Genomic DNA, 16,151 nt, shown 5'->3' with positions numbered 1-16,151 from the left:
TTATTTTACGATCACATAAATTTTATTACAGGAATAAAGCACCTTTGTCATAAAAGGTGCACAGCATAAATTTTGGGTCTCAAGGATGCAGGGAGAGCAGAAAGGGAATGAGATGGCGTTGTCTGATTTGCATCTCTCTGGCTTTGGGCAGCATTTCTGGCTCTGTCACCAAAACACAATCTGTCACTTCTTAACTCTCTTTTCATGATGAATGCTGATGTTTGTATCTTATTTCTAAGCGGTGTACCCAGGGTTATCAGGGCCAGGTGTGAGCACAGTCACTGTCCGAGGAGCACTGATGCACGTCTCCAGCTCCCGTCAGCCTGGCAGTTCTACATGTGGCAGTTGTGGCTTTGGGGAGGTGTACGCGTGGGGCAGGTGAGCGCTCAGGCCTTGGAGGCTTTTGATTAATTTACCAAAAAAAAAAAAAAACCACCATAAAATCCCAAAGTGAGCAGCAGAGTCCAGCACTTCTCTCCAGAGAACTTTTATCCAGAGGCAACCCGTGTTAAAACAAGCGAAATCCACAGTTTCCCCACTGTGACAGACCCCAGATGCATTAAAGACATTGTAAGGGATGCACCCCATCCAAGTTCTGACTGCCAGCTTCTTTAAATAACTCACCCCTTGCTATGTACAAAGCCTTATGTACAGGTGGCATCGCTGTATTTGGCATGAGCGCAGCTCTGGGGGCAGCGGGACCCAATGTCCCCCCTCCTGAGATGCTGGGCTCACGGCAGCAGGTTCTGATGGCCACATCCCCAAGGAAATCCCCGCGGGGTGAGCCCCTCGTGCCGGGGGTCTCGCTACTCCTTCAGCAGGCCGAGCTTCCTCAGCGCCTCGCGCCGGTGCTCGTCGGTGGCTCCCTTGGGGGAAATCTTGACGCTGACGCAGGAGCGGGGCGGCCGGGGGAAGCTCTGCAGCGGGTGCGATCTGCGCTTGCTGCTCTTCTCCGGCTCGGGGGGCTCCTTCAGAGCCGCGAAGTCCTTCCCCGCCCCGAGCGATGCCGGCCGGGGGCGGCTGCTGCGGAGGAAGCTGGGGGCGAGGCGCTCGATGAAGGACATCTTGCCCAGCGAGCCGCTGCCCTTGGTGGCCGGCTCCTTGGCGCTGGCCATGCAGCTGCCCAGCCCCACGCCGGAGCGCTCCAGGGTGTTGGACTTGAAGTGCATCGCCCGTGCGCCCGGGGCCATGCTCTCCGTCGCCCTGTGCTCGCCGCGGGGAGCAGGGGCAGGGCCGAGGCGGGCGCGGGGTTCCCCGCGGTCCTGGGGCAGCCCCAGCTTCTCCAGCGCCTCCCGCCTGGCTTTCTCCCGCTCCTTGGGGTCGAGCTGCCCTGAATTCACCTTTTCTGCAGCGGCATCGCTGGCAGAGCCGGGCTGAGAGCCGGCGGGTGCCGGAGGGGGGATTTTCACCTTCTGGCCAGGCTCTGTGGCGAGCAGCACCGGGCTGTTTTTGCTGGTTTTCAGGATAATGTTTGGTGGCAGTTTGCGTGGCTTGGGGGCTGTTGGAGGCCCACGCTTGGCTTCAGGGTCCTGAGGGGCCTCCTGTGGTGCTGGCTGCTCCAGCTGGCCCCGAGGAAGTGCTGTGCTCTCCCTCCCCATCTCCTGGTGTGGTGGCAACGTGAGATCAGGGACAGACGCGTGCTCTGGGGCTGGCCGGGGTGGCACAGCCCGTGTCCAGCTTTCCTCCGTGTTTTCCCACTTGGCATCCAAGCTGCTCCTCCGTGGCTGCTCTTCACGGCTCACCAGGTCATCCTGGAAGGGAGCTGGAGGTGGGATAAGCAGGGGTTTCACCTGGGTTCTTAGGTTGCCTTGGCCAAGCCTGTCCTCCTCAGCCATCTCCTGGGAAGCTTTACCTGGTGGCGCTGGGTCCTCCACGACGTGTACAGCCACTTTGCCATCAGGAACCTGGTTTGCTCTTTGTGCACTTGCTGCAGTGATGCTCCTTGGAAGACTGTAGTAGCCTGGGCTTGGAACAGCTGCTGGAGCTGGGCCGGAGGAGCTCTCTCCACCCCTCTGCTCAGCTGCGCGCTGCTGGCCTGTGCCGGGAGGAGGAGCCCCGTTCTCCAGATCTAGGCAGAGAGGGGAAAAGTCATGCACCTTTCTGCACGTGGACACAGGATATCTTGCTGCTTACAGAACACCCCATGCCTGATTAAACCAGTGCAGTACAACAGGGTACTTGCACCCAGTGTTTACCCTGACCCCAGCTAATGTGCTCTGGCTGTAAAGGTCAGATACTTTGGATTTGACAGAGCACATGTGGTGAGGAGCCTGAACTTGTGCAGGCCTGTTCAGAGCACAGGAAAAGATGCAGTGCTCTTTGCCTTGTTAGATAGCTGCTAGCAGCTCCTGCATGCAACAACTGGGAAAAGGCAGCTGGTGCCCTACCTATGGCTGCCTGAAGCCTCCTCTTATCTGTGGAGTGATGGAAACCAGCTGGCTTTGGCTTATGTGAATAAAACTGGGGCCCTGCTCCTTCCCTGCCTGCCAAGGAGGTGCATCCTAGTTGTGGAGTCCCCTGGCACCCCAGGGAGGAGCACGATTCCCAGCTCACCCCGGGCAGCGGCGTCTCTCTTGGGCCGTGGCCTGGGGGGCTCCGCGTAGTCGGTGTCATCGGTGGAAACCCCGCTGTCTGCTTCGGCATCCAGCGAGCCGATGGTTTCTTCCAAGAACATCAAGCACTCTTTCTCTTCCACAGATAAATAGTCATAGCTGTTATCACTCTGAAAAGGAAAAAGACGGTGTGGATAGGAGATGCAGGTGTACTTCCATTCACAGCCCCAGCAGCCCAGGGGAGACCTGGGGCACGACTCCTGGCCCTGGGACTTGGGCAGCGACTGCTCAGAGATGGGTACTTCGCAGCTGCAGGCAACTAGAGAATGTCCTCTAATGGAGATGGTACTGCAGGGACACTTCTACATCGCCCTACTGCGAGCATCAGAAGGCAGGTTATTCTCATTGTGAAAACTTGGCCTCCGCCTCTCAGTTCTTTGTTTTCCTTTGAAATATGACAGGGCTGGTACCGTGGGTGGTCTGTAGATGCTGACATCTGTACCGACCAGCAGTGCTGAATCCTAGAAATTTGTCTAAACGTAATACTGAAAGCTTCCTGGGGATGTGGTCCCTCTCCTTGTTCTCCCATTTGTACCCCAGCTTAGAAAGGAGTACAGCAAGATCCTGCTTAATTGTTGTTGCACTTCAAGCATCATGAGATATGATCGCTGTAGAAGTGCCAAGTCAAAAGGCACCACAAGCGATGTATCATCAAACAACTGAAGTGGGGGAACGGATGGAGAGTGCATCAGATCAACCAGCATGGGGGATAAATTTTCCCAGGTGGAGTTGTTTTGCAGAGGCAACCACCCAAACCCTTTACCGCGCAATATTACAACCAGTTTGTCCATCCCTAATAAATTTTAGAGGGTTTGGTTCTGGTTTGCAATATATCAAATGGAAAACCTGTTCGGGACTGAGCTTTGCACTAACACATATCAATTATGCTCCAAGTCAGACAGGATGTAATTAGGCCATCAATCTTGGAATCGGTGTTTGGAGACAAACAAGTTTGAAGAAACAGATAATGAAAAATTGCGCATCTACACCCATCACCCCAGCTCGTCTCTGCCTTAACTCCTAACTCAATCTCTCATCAGCTGGGGAGGAGTCTCGGTGTCTTTTCCAGGTGAAGCCACCCTTGCTGGAGCCGCTCTGACCCAGTTATCCAGCTGGTCTAATCCTGCGTGGGGGAACCGCCAGGCTCCTCCTGCCCAGTGCCAGGCCAATCTGCCCCTTTGGCAGCTCTTGCAGCTTGGTTTTATTCCTCAAGGGAACCAAGCTGCACTGAGGTCTGCTCCATCGCCGCCACGCAGGCAGGGAGGACTCTGAGCGCTTTGGGGCAGGGATTCCTGGGGCCCTTGTGCTGTCCTTGGCACGGGGCTCCCCAGGCACTTCCACAGCACCTGCAGGGAGTGGTTTTGAGCAGAAATTGGGGAGAGCAGAAATCGGACCCAAACCTCGTGCTGAGAAGGGAGAGCTGTGCCCAGGCTGGGCGCGACGGGGCGACTTACCCGCTGCGAGTGGTTGGAGGCCGTGCTGACCATGCTGTCGCAGCTGTCGGAGTTGCAGCCAGCCATCCCCAGCCCCAGCTCCTTCCCAGGCATGTCACGGGCTGCCGCGGTGTCCGGCGCAGGCTGGGATAGCCCGGCTGGAGCAGAAGAAAGGAGATGTGTTAGGCTGTGAGGCCGCTTGCGGGGCCACAGGGAGCACAGGGGGGCTGCGGGGCTGCTGGGTGCAAAGGTGCTCGTCCTTAGGCTGCTCCCAGAGGGGAGAAGGGAGCAGATGTGGTTTCTGAAAGCATCCTTGGAAATGAAGTTTTCCCAAAAAGAATTAGAAGCGGAGTGAGCCCTGGAGAACCGATCTACATCCTCCTCATGGTGGTGGTGACCACTCGGAGGTGTGGATAAGGGGTTCCCGAGCGAAGGAAGGAGCTGTAAGGCTGCAGTGAGCATGCACACTGCCCCACCAGAGCCGAGAAGTGCCGCCAGCAGCCAACCCAAAAGTGCTCTCAAAATTCTGAGCACGTCGGCCCCCGATGCTGCCCCTTACCCCCTGCCTTGCCCTGCTCCGTGCTTCCCTCAGTAGCCACGGAGCTGTCACGGGGGTGCCCGGGTGCGTTTGGGCAGGCGATGGGCAGCAGCGATGTGCTGACACAAGGGGTGCTGGTGCCCCCCGATGTCCCCTGCTGTGCCAGGCACTGTGCCAATACCACACGCAGCCCACCAGCGGTGCTGCCCAAGGGCGGCGGTGCCGAGCTGACTGGGGTTTCTCCCTGCCACGCCACCCCGGGGGTCCCACGCCAGCCGGTTATCTTCACAGGGCGCCCAGCAAAGAGAGCTTTGCTGCCTGGGAGAAAGGCCAAGCAGCCTACAAAAGCCATAATTACAGCCGTAAAGTATTAATCTTCCAAAATTTACCACCACCGCCGCCAATTAGGTGCTTTCTTCACTCGCACCGCCCGTCCTCCAGGAGGGATCTGGGCTGCAGAGGCTGCTGAGAGCAGCAAACAAACGCCCCCCCCAGCGCTCCCCATCCCACGCGGGAGCAGACAGAGGAGCTCTTTGTGCCATAACCTGGCCGTGGCGCACGGGAGCACACTGGTGCTTTTTTTTTTTTTTTTTTTTTTTATTTTGGAAGCAGGATCAGGGAATTAGATCTGGCGATAAGCGAGCAGAACTGGCTCCTTGTTAAGAGAGCAGGACCCTGAAAGAATTCCTTTGTAATTGGAATATGCCGCAAAAATCAGATTTCACCACCCACACCCTGAGAGATCCAACGCTTCCACCCAGGAAGAGCCGAGTATTTCAGTCTCACTTCTGCAGTGTTTACTACCCAGCACGCATTTGAGGAAGCAATTTTTTTGGAGCAGCAGCACCCTCGAGTCTCTGAATTTGGATAAGCTTATAGCTTTTAGCTGTCAGGAAGCAGGGACGTGGTGTGGGTCTGGGGATTTTCAGGCTTCTGCAGGCTGCGTGGTTTTGCTGTGAACCCAAACATTCGCGATGTGAAACAAATCTGCTTCCAAGCACCAAGAGACTACCGCCTGCTCAATTGGGACCCGCAGGATTGCTGCAATGCTCTTCGCTGCTTCCTTCCCCACCGCACAAACCCCAGGGAGCAAAGCAGGCGCAGGGAAGCGAAAGTCCTGCTTGAACTTGACGCCTGCAGCTGGCGCGGCCGCTCGGAGCCAGCGGCACAGCGAGCAGCCCCGAGGGGAAGCAGCAGCCCACGCGGGGGGCTCGGCAGAGCTCATTTCTTGGTGAGGGGCCTGGTCAGCGCATCAAAAGAAATGCCACGAGTGGCCCTCTCTTTCGAAGGATGTTGCGGGAGCAGAGGCTGGCTGCCCCCCACCTCAAGGCCACCCGCAGGCAGGGGCTGCGAAGCCGGCGCCGAGCGCGGGCACCGGGAGGAGGCAAAGTTCAGCACAGAGCACGTCGGGATCTGCGCAGGAACAAGAGGTTCATTTTGCTCTGTGCTGGTTCTCTGAGCAGATTATGGCTCTGACACATTCATCCGACTCGGGAGAGGGAAAAGGGAAACCAGCCCTGAAAAAATCTGTTTTCAGGATTCAGGAGGGTTTTACAGTTCCTTCCTTTCACAAAACAACAGCTCTGCCACAAACCGAAAATGCGACCAAGCCTTTAAATTAAAAGACGTGCTCTTTGAAAAGCTGTTTTTGATGACATATTCTTCCCCCACTAAAAATGCTTTTATAAGAGGTTACTTTTTATCTGAAATAAAAGCTAGTTTGGGCAGCTTTTGCAACAGCTGCCCTAACTGTCCTCTGCAAAGCTTGCTGAGCCCTCAAACTTCAAAGAGGTGCTGGGTAGCAATTAATGCTAATTGCTTTATGTGAAGAGGCCACTTTCTTTTAAGCCCAGAGTTACTACAACTGCTCAATCGCAGCTCTTCAGCAATGTTCAGGAACATCGGTGGGTTTTTTGTCCAAGGCAGTGCAGCCCTACCCCGTGCCTTACACCTGCTGGCAGAGGGTCTCATCCTGCCAGCTCCAAACACAAAGAGCAAGGAGGCAATGGCAGCAGATCCCAGTTCCTCTGATTTAAACAAATAAATCGGGTGCATGTCGCAGTTCCCCAAGCTGACTTCGCTGTCCTGAGTACGAGTTTTACCAGTACGGCCGCCAGCAGCCGCTGGGTCTCCCCAGCTCCCCCCCGCTGCCTGCGGGCACCCCGTCCCTTGCCCAGTGCCACCTCGGTGTGACAGCTCCGCCACCCTTCTCCTCCCAAAGCAAAGCAGCCGTGAGGGTGCCCGCAGCCCCCGTGTCCCCCAGGGAAGAGGCGCTCAGCTCCTCACCGCGGCCGCGTTCAGCAGGAAAGGGACAGAGAGCAGAGGGCGAGAAGGAACAGAGATCGTCGGGCTCTTTTACCAGGATGGCTGTCGTCCCGCGGCGCCCAAATCCTTGTCCTGGCCGTGCCTATCCCAGGACCTCTTTGCTTTTCCGTGCTAACCAAACAGGGCCGGGTTACACATTAACTCGCCCTCCCAGCAGAGATAAGGCTGCGCGGGGCTCGCCGGGCACGCGTGGCAGCAGCCAGCTCCTCACCTGCAGCCACGCCAAGCCGAACTCATCCCGAGCGCAGCAAGCTCCTTGCTGCCGGGTGCTGCTGCAGCAGGAGGAGCAGCAGAGCCCGGCTGGGGCTCTTGGGCCCAGCCCAGCCCCGCAGCAGCCCCGTGCTCAGCCCCGCAGAAGCGCGGTGGCTGCATGCGTCGCAGCCCCGCGGGAGCAGCTCTGCCAGGGCGCAGCGGCCACGCCAGCACCCAGTGCCCGGGAGGGCAGAGCCGGGCGAGCGGCTGCGGGTGCTCGGCACCACCCAGCGCCCTCCCTTCCTGGCTCCGGCTGCTGGCCTCGGCACGGGTTTCGCCGGAGACTCCTTAATCTGACATCCTGTTCTGCCGCATAGTTGCTCGCTGACATCTGGAGGAGTCGCGCGCGCAGCCCTGACCGAAGCGCTTTTGCACCTGGTAATTAAGTCCTGCGCTGGGTGCTGCCGAATGCATTACCTCGCAACAGTTTGATTCTCTTCCGTGGTTTGGGGCGTTGGGTCCCTCAGCTCAGGGTTCCCTCGCAGCTCCAAAAGCACGGATTTGTTGCCCAAACCGACGGAGACTCGTGTATCACCAAAGCTATCCCAGGAACCCAACATTTGCCTGCTGCTGCTGCACGCTGTAAGGAAATGCTTGCCAAGATAAAAAGCCATTTTAGAAGGAAAGCTTCACCAGTGCGCTCTATTTGCCTGTTAGAGGATGGGTGAGGAGGCCAGGGCTTGTTCAGCTCGCACAGACAGCTGCGGACCTGCAGCTCCCCCATTGCGGGGGCAGAGCGATGCGGAGCCCCTCTGCAGGCTCACCCCCATCTCTCACACTGGAAACATTTCCTTGCAAGGTGCTGTGAGGTAGAGTCCAAAAATAACCAAATATTCAAGCAGAATCCCTGCAGCAAACTCCCATATCTGATACAGCCACCAGATTCATTCACGTTTTCATGCTTTGATGATTTTTTAGAAAAATATTGTGTCGCAACATGTGCCCTGCTACACAGAACAGGGAAGTGGAAACATCAGTTATTTAAAGCTGCGGTAGGATGGATGGAAAGCGATGAGCCAGGAAGCACCGAGATTGCCACCGGCCCTGTCGAGCTGCAGCTGTGCCTGGTTACAAAAGGGCCGGGTGGGTTGAAGAGCAAATCACAGCAAATGGGGGGCTCCTGGGAGCCTCATGCTAGCTCTGCTCTGCTCTGCTCTCCCACCCCAGCCTGCAGCGAAGGTAAGAGATGTGAACGTGTGTGAGTGTGCCCAGAGCTGCAGCAGCACACTGACTGGTTATTGTAGAGCCGAGTGCCAGGCTTAGTCCAAACGCTGCTGGAAGCGATACCTGCTGTGGTGCTTGGTGGTGCGGCAGTTTAAACAGTCGGGTTCGTGATGGTTTTGTCAAGTTGCGCTTAGTTCTGAGCCTGCTTGTAACAAAGGTGCAAATCAAACGCAGATATTTTCGTATTGTACGTACAGATACAGAGGGCAATGAATAAACACCCCAGGGCAGGGCAAGCATGTTCTGAGAGCATGATGCTGATAGCACTGGGACTTAAAACCTTTGCAATAGGATATGTAGAGCTGCTGCATGAGCTCTGTATAGATCGGGTAAAATGTCCTGATCCATTAAGAGAAGCCTCGAGCTGCTGAGAAAGCTCAGCTGCTGTAAACTGAATGCCCGGAAAGAACCTGGTCTTTCTCTGTGTTCTTCTTCCTCCAACGAACAAAAATAGCTACTACCCAAAATAAAGCATGATTTCATGTCCGTGGTATGAAGCATATGCAAGTAGTCAAGTGATGCAAAGAAAACTCTCTGCAGTGCTACGAAAGGACTTTGGCATGCTGACAGGCCCCTGGTGCCTCACCCTCTGCATAAACAGCAGAGAAGGGGTGATTCAGTCCTGGCGCTGAAGGAAACGCATCCGTACGGCATCGCAGATAAGATACGTGCTAACACAGCCGTGTCTATTTGTCTGTGTAGGACAGCTGAACGCTTCCTTCACACCGAGTTGTATGTACAGTACCATGTATGCTGACAAATCAATTATGAAAAATACTGGGTAATCAATACCTCGTATTACGCAGCAGTTCAGAGCAATAATTGCGTCTTAGTACGGCTGTGAACCAAGCAAGGAGCCCTATTTATTACCCCCATTTTACAGGACAGGGGCAGAGAACTGAGGCCGTCTGTTTCCACAGCTTGGTTAGCATTAACTCTACCTGAGAAACCAGGAGCCAGGTCTTACTGTGTAATGCAGCTCCCCAGCATCTTCCCCTAGGCTTTAATTAAAAATAATAGACAAGGACACCATGGTCCTGGACAAGCTAGTTTTGCGAACTCCCCTATTCTTTCATTAGAGAAACCATTCTGGTGCTCAGACTCGGAAAAGTAAAAAAAAGCAACCTTGATTTCAGCAAACTTAAAGTCATTTTATTCTGCCCTGTCCAGAGCAGAGCAAAACCTGACGGCAGGTCTAAGGCTGGAGGCATAGCTTCGTTCAAGGCGCAGGCAGACATTTAATTTGTATGATACAGAGCTGTAATTTTCAAAAAAGCAAGCTGAAAACTCTGTGCTCCTCTTATTAACGAGTTTCCCTGCCAGGGGGAGGGCTGCTGGGCTGCACAGCAAAGACAGATGCCTTCATCTGCTCTGCGCCCAGGTCTGAAATCCCAAAAACCCATCGACGCGAGTGTTTCTGCGCTAAAGGCAGTCAGCAGAGACATTCTGCAAAGAATCAGAAGTTTCCTTCATTTGTGCCCGTGCCCTCGCCCCTGCTTCCTCAATCTTAGGCAATGTCATTATTTGCTCTAGGCCAAACGTGGTCAGAACAATGCCTGCTGTGTTCCTGGGCTGGCAGTGCAGTTTGACAAGGGCTTTGTCACCCCACAGCTGATCACGGTCGCTGCACTGTGATACTCCTGAACAGGTCGCTACAAAAACTGGGGTGGGCACACGGGACACGCTTCCAAAAACGCCACGAGCAAACCCTGCTGTGAGCACACACGAAGAGATGCAAATGGAGAAATTGCTCCTGTACCATGTCACGAGATGTCCCTTTCCTCTCCCCAGTCGTCCTTCCTACATAACTTTACTCAGAACTCAGGAATCCAGTTTCTCTCTCTTCTGCTGTTGTGTGTGCTCGTTGAGTTGATACGAAAACATTGCGGTCATTATTACAAACCATGTGTAACTTCTGCTCTCAGAGAAAACTATAGGAACATGAGAGACGTTCATGTGCTATCAGCTCTGAGGATGTGCAACATTCCTCGGGTTTCCCTGGGGTAACAGGCGGCGCCCATGCTGTTCTGTTCCCTGCTGCTATGCTGTTACATCCTTTGAAGTCTATGACAAAAATCCATTCCCAAGTCCATTTTCCAACAGACTATTTCACTTTAGCGGAGACTTTTTTCCCCTCCCCTGAAAGTAATATAAAGAACTGGGACTTGTTAAAGGCAGGGCAGAGGAGCTGCGACTAGAATCCAAGTTGCAGGGGCACGCAGGCAGCCCAGCAACCCACCTGCTGACAGCTGTGGCTGGGGAATTCAGAGCAGTGCTGATTTCCTCCTGTGCTCGGCCTTTTGGGCAATTGCTTGAAATGGATGTGAATGTCACAAACAGAAAATTCCTCAAGTCTGTCTATTTAATGACTTATACATGTAAATGCGTGAATGACTGGGGAGGTATGTAAAACCTTGAAGAGTTGTTCTTCTTGATGCCTGACAGAGTACACAGAGGAAGTATTTTACTATTAAAAGTAATGTTATTGTTGAACAAGTTGAAAGAGAAGAACGCCTGAGCAGGCTGCGAGGCTGAGTCCCTCTCGATATGACTGCCTCTTAGTGTCAAAGGAAAAAGGGAATGAGACGGGGGAAAGCAGACGTAAATTACTCCAAGACTGCATTATATAGGTGTGAAGGCATTAAAAGACACACTGGTGAACAAGAGTGAATAGAGCAAAAAAACGAAATTCAAGAACTGAGGCAGAGACTACACTAAACAAGTATGCATGCATCAGTCATTTATTGGTGCATCAACAATTTCTGCAGTTCAGGGTAGGTGTTTAAGGAAATATATTATTCCAAACGATCTGTACTGATGACAAAGCAGAATGTTATACCACTGGGTTACATCGGTAAGACTTCTAGAAGCATTTGCTCACACCACTCACTGCTGCAACGGGAACACGCGCTACCTACATCAGTGAAAGTCCTTGCTCGACATCTGCTAAACGTCGAAACTCGGACAAGGTTTTAAAGTGCTGTTAGGACCATGAGATGTGCATCTCTTCATACAATATAAAATGCTCGTGAAAGGCCACATGATTAGAGTGTGTTAGGCTCTTCTTTAGTTAAAGAAGGAATTTAGTGCTGGTGAAACGGCCAGACTAGCACCAGGAAACTGAAATCTCTATTTAGGCAAAGGTCCATACCTGTTTAGGCCAGTAAAACAGTATTAATAACCCAGCTTTCAGCAAGCCCACTCCCAAAGTAAAAATTTCAGTTTCCAGGGCCCATTTAATTATTGACCTATGTGCTGAAGTATTCAGCAAGGAAATTAGTGCTTGTTTTAAATTTTTATGGGAATAAGTGGTAACAGTAAGGACAAACCCATATCTTGCAGGCTTTCTGGACTGGTGTGGACAGGTGACCCCTTCCTGCCACTACCTGAGCCTGTGCCCCACAACGCATCTGCTCTAAAACATCTGTAACTAAGACCTTGCTGCACAATTAACAACTGTTCAGTGCAAATGTATTAGCGATGTTTAGAAATTGATCCTACTAGTACCAGGATGCCATTTTTGTGACACTTCCATAACTGTATCATTAAGGACAGGTAAATGCTGGTAAAAAGAGATTAAAAAAATCCCTAACTTTCACAATTTTTTTAAAAAAGGGGAGTTGTCCTTTATATGTATTCTGTTCAGGAGAGTTCAGAACTACACAAGGTTTTCCAACTCCACCAATATCCCCTTGTTACTTGTTCTTTGGAACAGTGTGTCAGCCTGTAACAGTATCAGCTTTTACACAGATGAATTACAGCAGTTCAGTTGATATTTTTTTAACCAAAGAGATTTTATTGTCTAGGCAACTAAAGAAAACATCCACGCAGTGATACTGACACATTGCCCTCAAATGGAACTCGCACTCTGTTAGTGGATTTGCTATGCAAATACAATAAAGCAAAGCTAAACACTCTGGATTAAATAAAACTAAGTTTAAATTTAAAAATACTGCAACTGAGAAATATCCCAAAAAATGTTTTTGCACACTTCCAGAAATCCATCCAAGATACAAAGCTAAAAAAAAATCTAAGTGTTGCTCCCAAACATCAACACATTTGCAAACATGGCAGACAATAAATACTTATCTTCCGCTTCTACAGCACTTTTGTTTCAAAGACACCCAAAGATAATCACCTTGTACACCTCTCTGAGGTAGGTATTCTGTCCGTTTTACAGGTGGCAAGTGGTGAGGAACAGCTCCTTGTCCGAGGTGCCTCACCTCTTCAGTGTGAATGCTGAGAACACGATTTAGGATTGATAGTCTCTTGGTCTCATTCCTAGACAGCATTGCATCTCAAGTAGTTAGAACACAGTGTAATCTTCAAGTTCCTTTGAACTGTCAGGTTATTTCCTTAGATTCATAAGCATCAGCTTCTACAGTCTTTTGGTTTTTTTCCTCATGATAGGCTAAAGCAAAGTGGGGTTTAACACTGGAAGCTAAGTGGTTTTCTATCGGAAACTCCCAACAGTGTGAATATCTCCTTTAATGCTGAATTGAAAAGAAACTTGGTCCTCAGTGCTTTTGGCAATTTATCCTTAATTATTCATGACTTGCTATAGCAAAGCACTTACATAATTATGTTCCATTTTCAATAAGACCCCTTCGGTACTTTAAGGTATTTCAACCTCAGCCAAGAACTTCAGTGGAACATGCTTCCTGCAGAAAGTAAGTTTTCGCTGCACCAGGAGTTTAGCTGGATGCCTTACCGAACAGAGGCCTTTAAAGCTAGCTAGACTGATTCCATCAGGAAAGTGGGTTTATTTCTGCCTCAAAATGAAGATGAAGGTTCTTGCTCCCCATTTGTAGAAGTGCAAGAGAGAACTCAAAACAGAGCGGCAAAGAATAGAAGGCTAAGAGTATCTTAAAATTCATTAAAAACAAGTACGTATTACAGGCATTAAAAAGAAAATCCCTTTCAGTAATGTGCACCTTTACAGCACCTTTTAAAAGACCTCAAAGCACTTACTGTTAAGCCTCACAACCTCTCTGTGAGGTAAGATTTATTAAACCAATTCCAACCTCCCTGATTCTGAGGAGTACAAGAAGTAGGCCAGTTTACCCAGCTTGTTTTGTTCTGACAATTAAACTGCACCCTTCATTATCGGAATTAGAGTCTTGCTACTGAACAGTCATCAGTGACAAATCAAACGCATTAAGGCAGAATGCAGATGAAGAAACCTTAAGCCTCCCTTCTGGATTAGCACTCTGCCCTTCTAAAAAGGGCAAAACTTCTTACCTGTAAAGAATGAGAACCATACCTTGAAGTGCTAATTTACAGTATTTGGAATCTGCTACAGCTCGGTAACACTGTGGCCGTGAGATCAGCTACACCCAAGCCAAGTCTGTTTGGATGTATTTAACAGATGCAAATTAAGTTACTTCCCTAGCTACTCTATTTCCCTCTTGCCAGAAGTTATTATAAAGAAGAAGCCAAGAATTTCAAGAAACTTGCCTATGTTCCGATGCAGTGTAAACACCAAGGGGTTGATAGTTATTTTCCAAGCAACTAAAAACTACCTATGGAGGATTAATAAGTTTATTCAACACTTAATCAACTACTCGTTAATTTTAAGAAGGCTACCTTAAAGCTTAAAGGCCATTTCTCTCTCTAAAGCCATGACTTCACACAAACAATACGTTCTACTTCTGATGGTACCATAGCATAGGGCAGCTTTGGAGATGCTCTTTCCACTAAAAACTGTGCACAATGCGAGCAGTTTCCCCCGCAAGGTCTGCTTGTATGTGCAGAGTCTATTTTTTAGTATAAACAATGCCGATATATGTTTCCCAAACCCTTAGATTAACTTAATTACCCTGAAAACATAATACAGAGAGATTAATCCTGTAACTGAGAGGCTACGTTGTTACGTTAGTGTTGAAGAAGCCCAGTTTTGTATGTCTGCTCAGAGCACACACACAAAGAAAAGATTATTTCAGGAATCAGGTTTTAGCTGCCAGTGTATACCACCTGCCAAAGTACTATAAATTAGCATGCGAGAAGATACCTATTTCAAACCAGTTGGCAAAGTCACTAACCACAGCAAACCTGTGCATCTCGGCCATCGTTAAGTTAATGCGCTTTTCAAGCTCTGTGAACGGAATTTTATGATTACATACAGCTTATCTGGACATCCAGAATTTTATTCTGGATCAGTGAGGTAGTAGCTGTACCCATCCTCATGCAGTTGTCACACCTCCCCGAAGTTGGTGTGTCCCGTCTCCTTGGCGTGTTCTCTGGCTTCCACTTGTCCCGTCAGTCCCTTCTGGCACACCATGCAGCGCAGCGTAAAGCGATTCACATCGGTAAACTGCCTCTTCCGTCGGGCTTCATCTGCTAACTCCAAGGCTTGTGCAAGAACAACATCGTCAGTCGTAGAGAAAATGGTCTGGGGAGGAACGTCCGAGTCGGGGATTTTACGCTCAAGGGGATCGTAGTGAATCCCATCGTAAATTAACAGGACCCGCTTGGTGTAACCGGCATCTTCCCCAAAACGGTCAATTCGGACGGTCTGCGTGTCCACCACGCAGATTTCACACTGGTAAAACTTAGATAAAATGGACACTTCGATGGCTCCTCCCCAGGTTTCTTCTCTCCTGATCCAGTCGCAGTACTCCCTGTTGGTTTTCCCTAGCACTGCCTCGCAGTAAGACTCGGGATCGCTCGCTACTATCTGGGCTATGAGGCTGCGCATCTCTGGAGCGCAGCCGGGGTCGTACACACCCCCCTCCACCACATAGTACACACTGGTGAACAGACAGGAGTTATCTGCCGGCACCACTCTCCGCGCCAGCACCGGCACCGCTTCCCTGACCGAGTTGGCCATGGGTCTTTTCGCAACCACAGGTGGGTCAGCGCCGGGCTTGGACGGGTCCTCCTCGACGATGAGAGTGTCCCCTGTCAGGGAGAGAGGGGAGTTGAGAGGGACGTGCGGGTGGGAGCTAACGATGCTGCCAGGGAGGGAACCCAAAAAGGGGGAGGGGGGGGGAAGAGGAGCAAAATGATGGGGGGACCCCAAAGGACGGGGGGGGACCCCAAAGGACGGGGGGGGGGGGACCCCAAAGGACGGGGGGGGGCGGGGGACCCAAAGCGGCTTGTCACCGCGGCCATTCGCCTCCTCCCCCCCCTCCGAAGCCGCCTCGGCCGCAGCCCGCCCGCCCTCCCCGACCTCGCACCGGCCCCGCGGAGCCGCCCCGGAGGAAGAGCAGAGGAGAGGAGAGGAGACCCCGGCCCGGCCCGCGGAGGCGAGGCGCCGCCGCCCGCCCTCACCCGAGTGGATGCCGAGGTCTCCCAGCCGCCGCTCGCCGTCGCTGAGGTCGAGGCTCCGCGGGGGGAAACCGAGGAGGAGGCGCTGGGCCGGGGCGGGGACGCCGGTGAGGGCGGCGAGGGCGGCCTGCATGTCGCGGAGGCGGGAGTGGGCGGTGAGGCCGGGCAGCGGCTGGCTGCCGCCCCGGGCCTTGCAGCGCAGCCGCAGCATCGTGCGCGGGGCCGCCCCGCGCCGCCGCCTCCGCCGCCCCGACTGCCCGCCGCTTCCGCTTCCGGCCCGTTTCCCCCGCCCGCTCCCGCGAGATCTCCCTCCGCGCCCCGTCATTGGCCGCGGGGCGCTGCCTGCTCCCGGCCCCGCGCCGAGCAGCGGCCAATCAGGGCGCCGCCATCGCGGGGCCGGCGGGGAGGGGGGCGGTGCGCGCGCGCGCGCGCGGCGGCCGAGCCTCGGTTTGGTCCGCACGGCGGGCCCGCCCCCTCCTTTGTGACGTCACGCGGGGC

At 52.6% G+C, this 16,151-nt stretch overlaps 2 protein-coding genes and 1 long non-coding RNA gene across 7 annotated transcripts; 1 reads left to right on the top strand and 2 right to left on the bottom strand.

Moving 5' to 3' along the window:
* LOC310887058 (specifically androgen-regulated gene protein) lies at positions 1–7,694 on the bottom strand. 5 transcript variants are annotated; one of them, XM_083812500.1, is made up of 5 exons: positions 6,943–7,539; positions 4,067–4,203; positions 2,554–2,722; positions 1,853–2,068; positions 1–1,762 (listed from the first exon to the last, which is right to left on the bottom strand). In XM_083812500.1, exons 2-5 carry the CDS (start codon positions 4,157–4,159, stop codon positions 807–809), a joined length of 1,434 nt encoding a protein of 477 aa, XP_083668626.1. In that variant the 5' UTR covers positions 4,160–4,203; positions 6,943–7,539; the 3' UTR covers positions 1–806. The 5 variants fall into 5 exon arrangements, with proteins under 5 accessions (XP_083668626.1, XP_083668625.1, XP_083668623.1 ...); XM_083812499.1 differs by lacking the exon at positions 6,943–7,539 and adding an exon at positions 7,578–7,694 and having other exon boundaries at positions 1–2,068; XM_083812497.1 differs by having other exon boundaries at positions 1–2,068; positions 6,870–7,538.
* Positions 7,695–8,222: 528 nt separating this feature from the next.
* On the top strand, positions 8,223–14,416 carry LOC310887063. The gene is made up of 2 exons (XR_014575638.1): positions 8,223–8,339; positions 8,839–14,416. It is a non-coding gene; the product is annotated as an uncharacterized lncRNA (long non-coding RNA).
* YOD1 (YOD1 deubiquitinase) lies at positions 11,108–15,947 on the bottom strand. Its single transcript, XM_083812509.1, has 2 exons — positions 15,657–15,947; positions 11,108–15,284 (listed from the first exon to the last, which is right to left on the bottom strand). The coding sequence occupies exons 1-2, from the start codon at positions 15,862–15,864 to the stop codon at positions 14,578–14,580; spliced, it is 915 nt and encodes a 304-aa protein (XP_083668635.1). The 5' UTR covers positions 15,865–15,947; the 3' UTR covers positions 11,108–14,577.
* Positions 15,948–16,151: the final 204 nt, after the last annotated feature.

This window comes from Anser anser, assembly GCF_964211835.1.
Source record: "Anser anser genome assembly, chromosome: 27".
Classification (NCBI taxonomy): domain Eukaryota; kingdom Metazoa; phylum Chordata; class Aves; order Anseriformes; family Anatidae; genus Anser; species Anser anser.
Note: the sequence above shows the minus strand (reverse complement) of the source record. Positions and strands in the feature narration are given on the sequence as shown.

Excerpts from the sequence above, each read along its gene's own strand:
- LOC310887058 (XM_083812499.1), bottom strand. The coding sequence starts at position 4,159 with ATGCCTGGGAAGGAGCTGGGGCTGGGGATGGCTGGCTGCAACTCCGAC. Across the intron at positions 2,723-4,066 it reads CCTCCAACCACTCGCAGCGG|AGTGATAACAGCTATGACTA; the intron begins GTAAGTCGCCCC and ends TTTCCTTTTCAG. Across the intron at positions 2,069-2,553 it reads GAGAGACGCCGCTGCCCGGG|ATCTGGAGAACGGGGCTCCT; the intron begins GTGAGCTGGGAA and ends CTCTCTGCCTAG.
- YOD1 (XM_083812509.1), bottom strand. The coding sequence starts at position 15,864 with ATGCTGCGGCTGCGCTGCAAGGCCCGGGGCGGCAGCCAGCCGCTGCCC. Across the intron at positions 15,285-15,656 it reads AGACCTCGGCATCCACTCGG|GGGACACTCTCATCGTCGAG; the intron begins GTGAGGGCGGGC and ends TCTCCCTGACAG.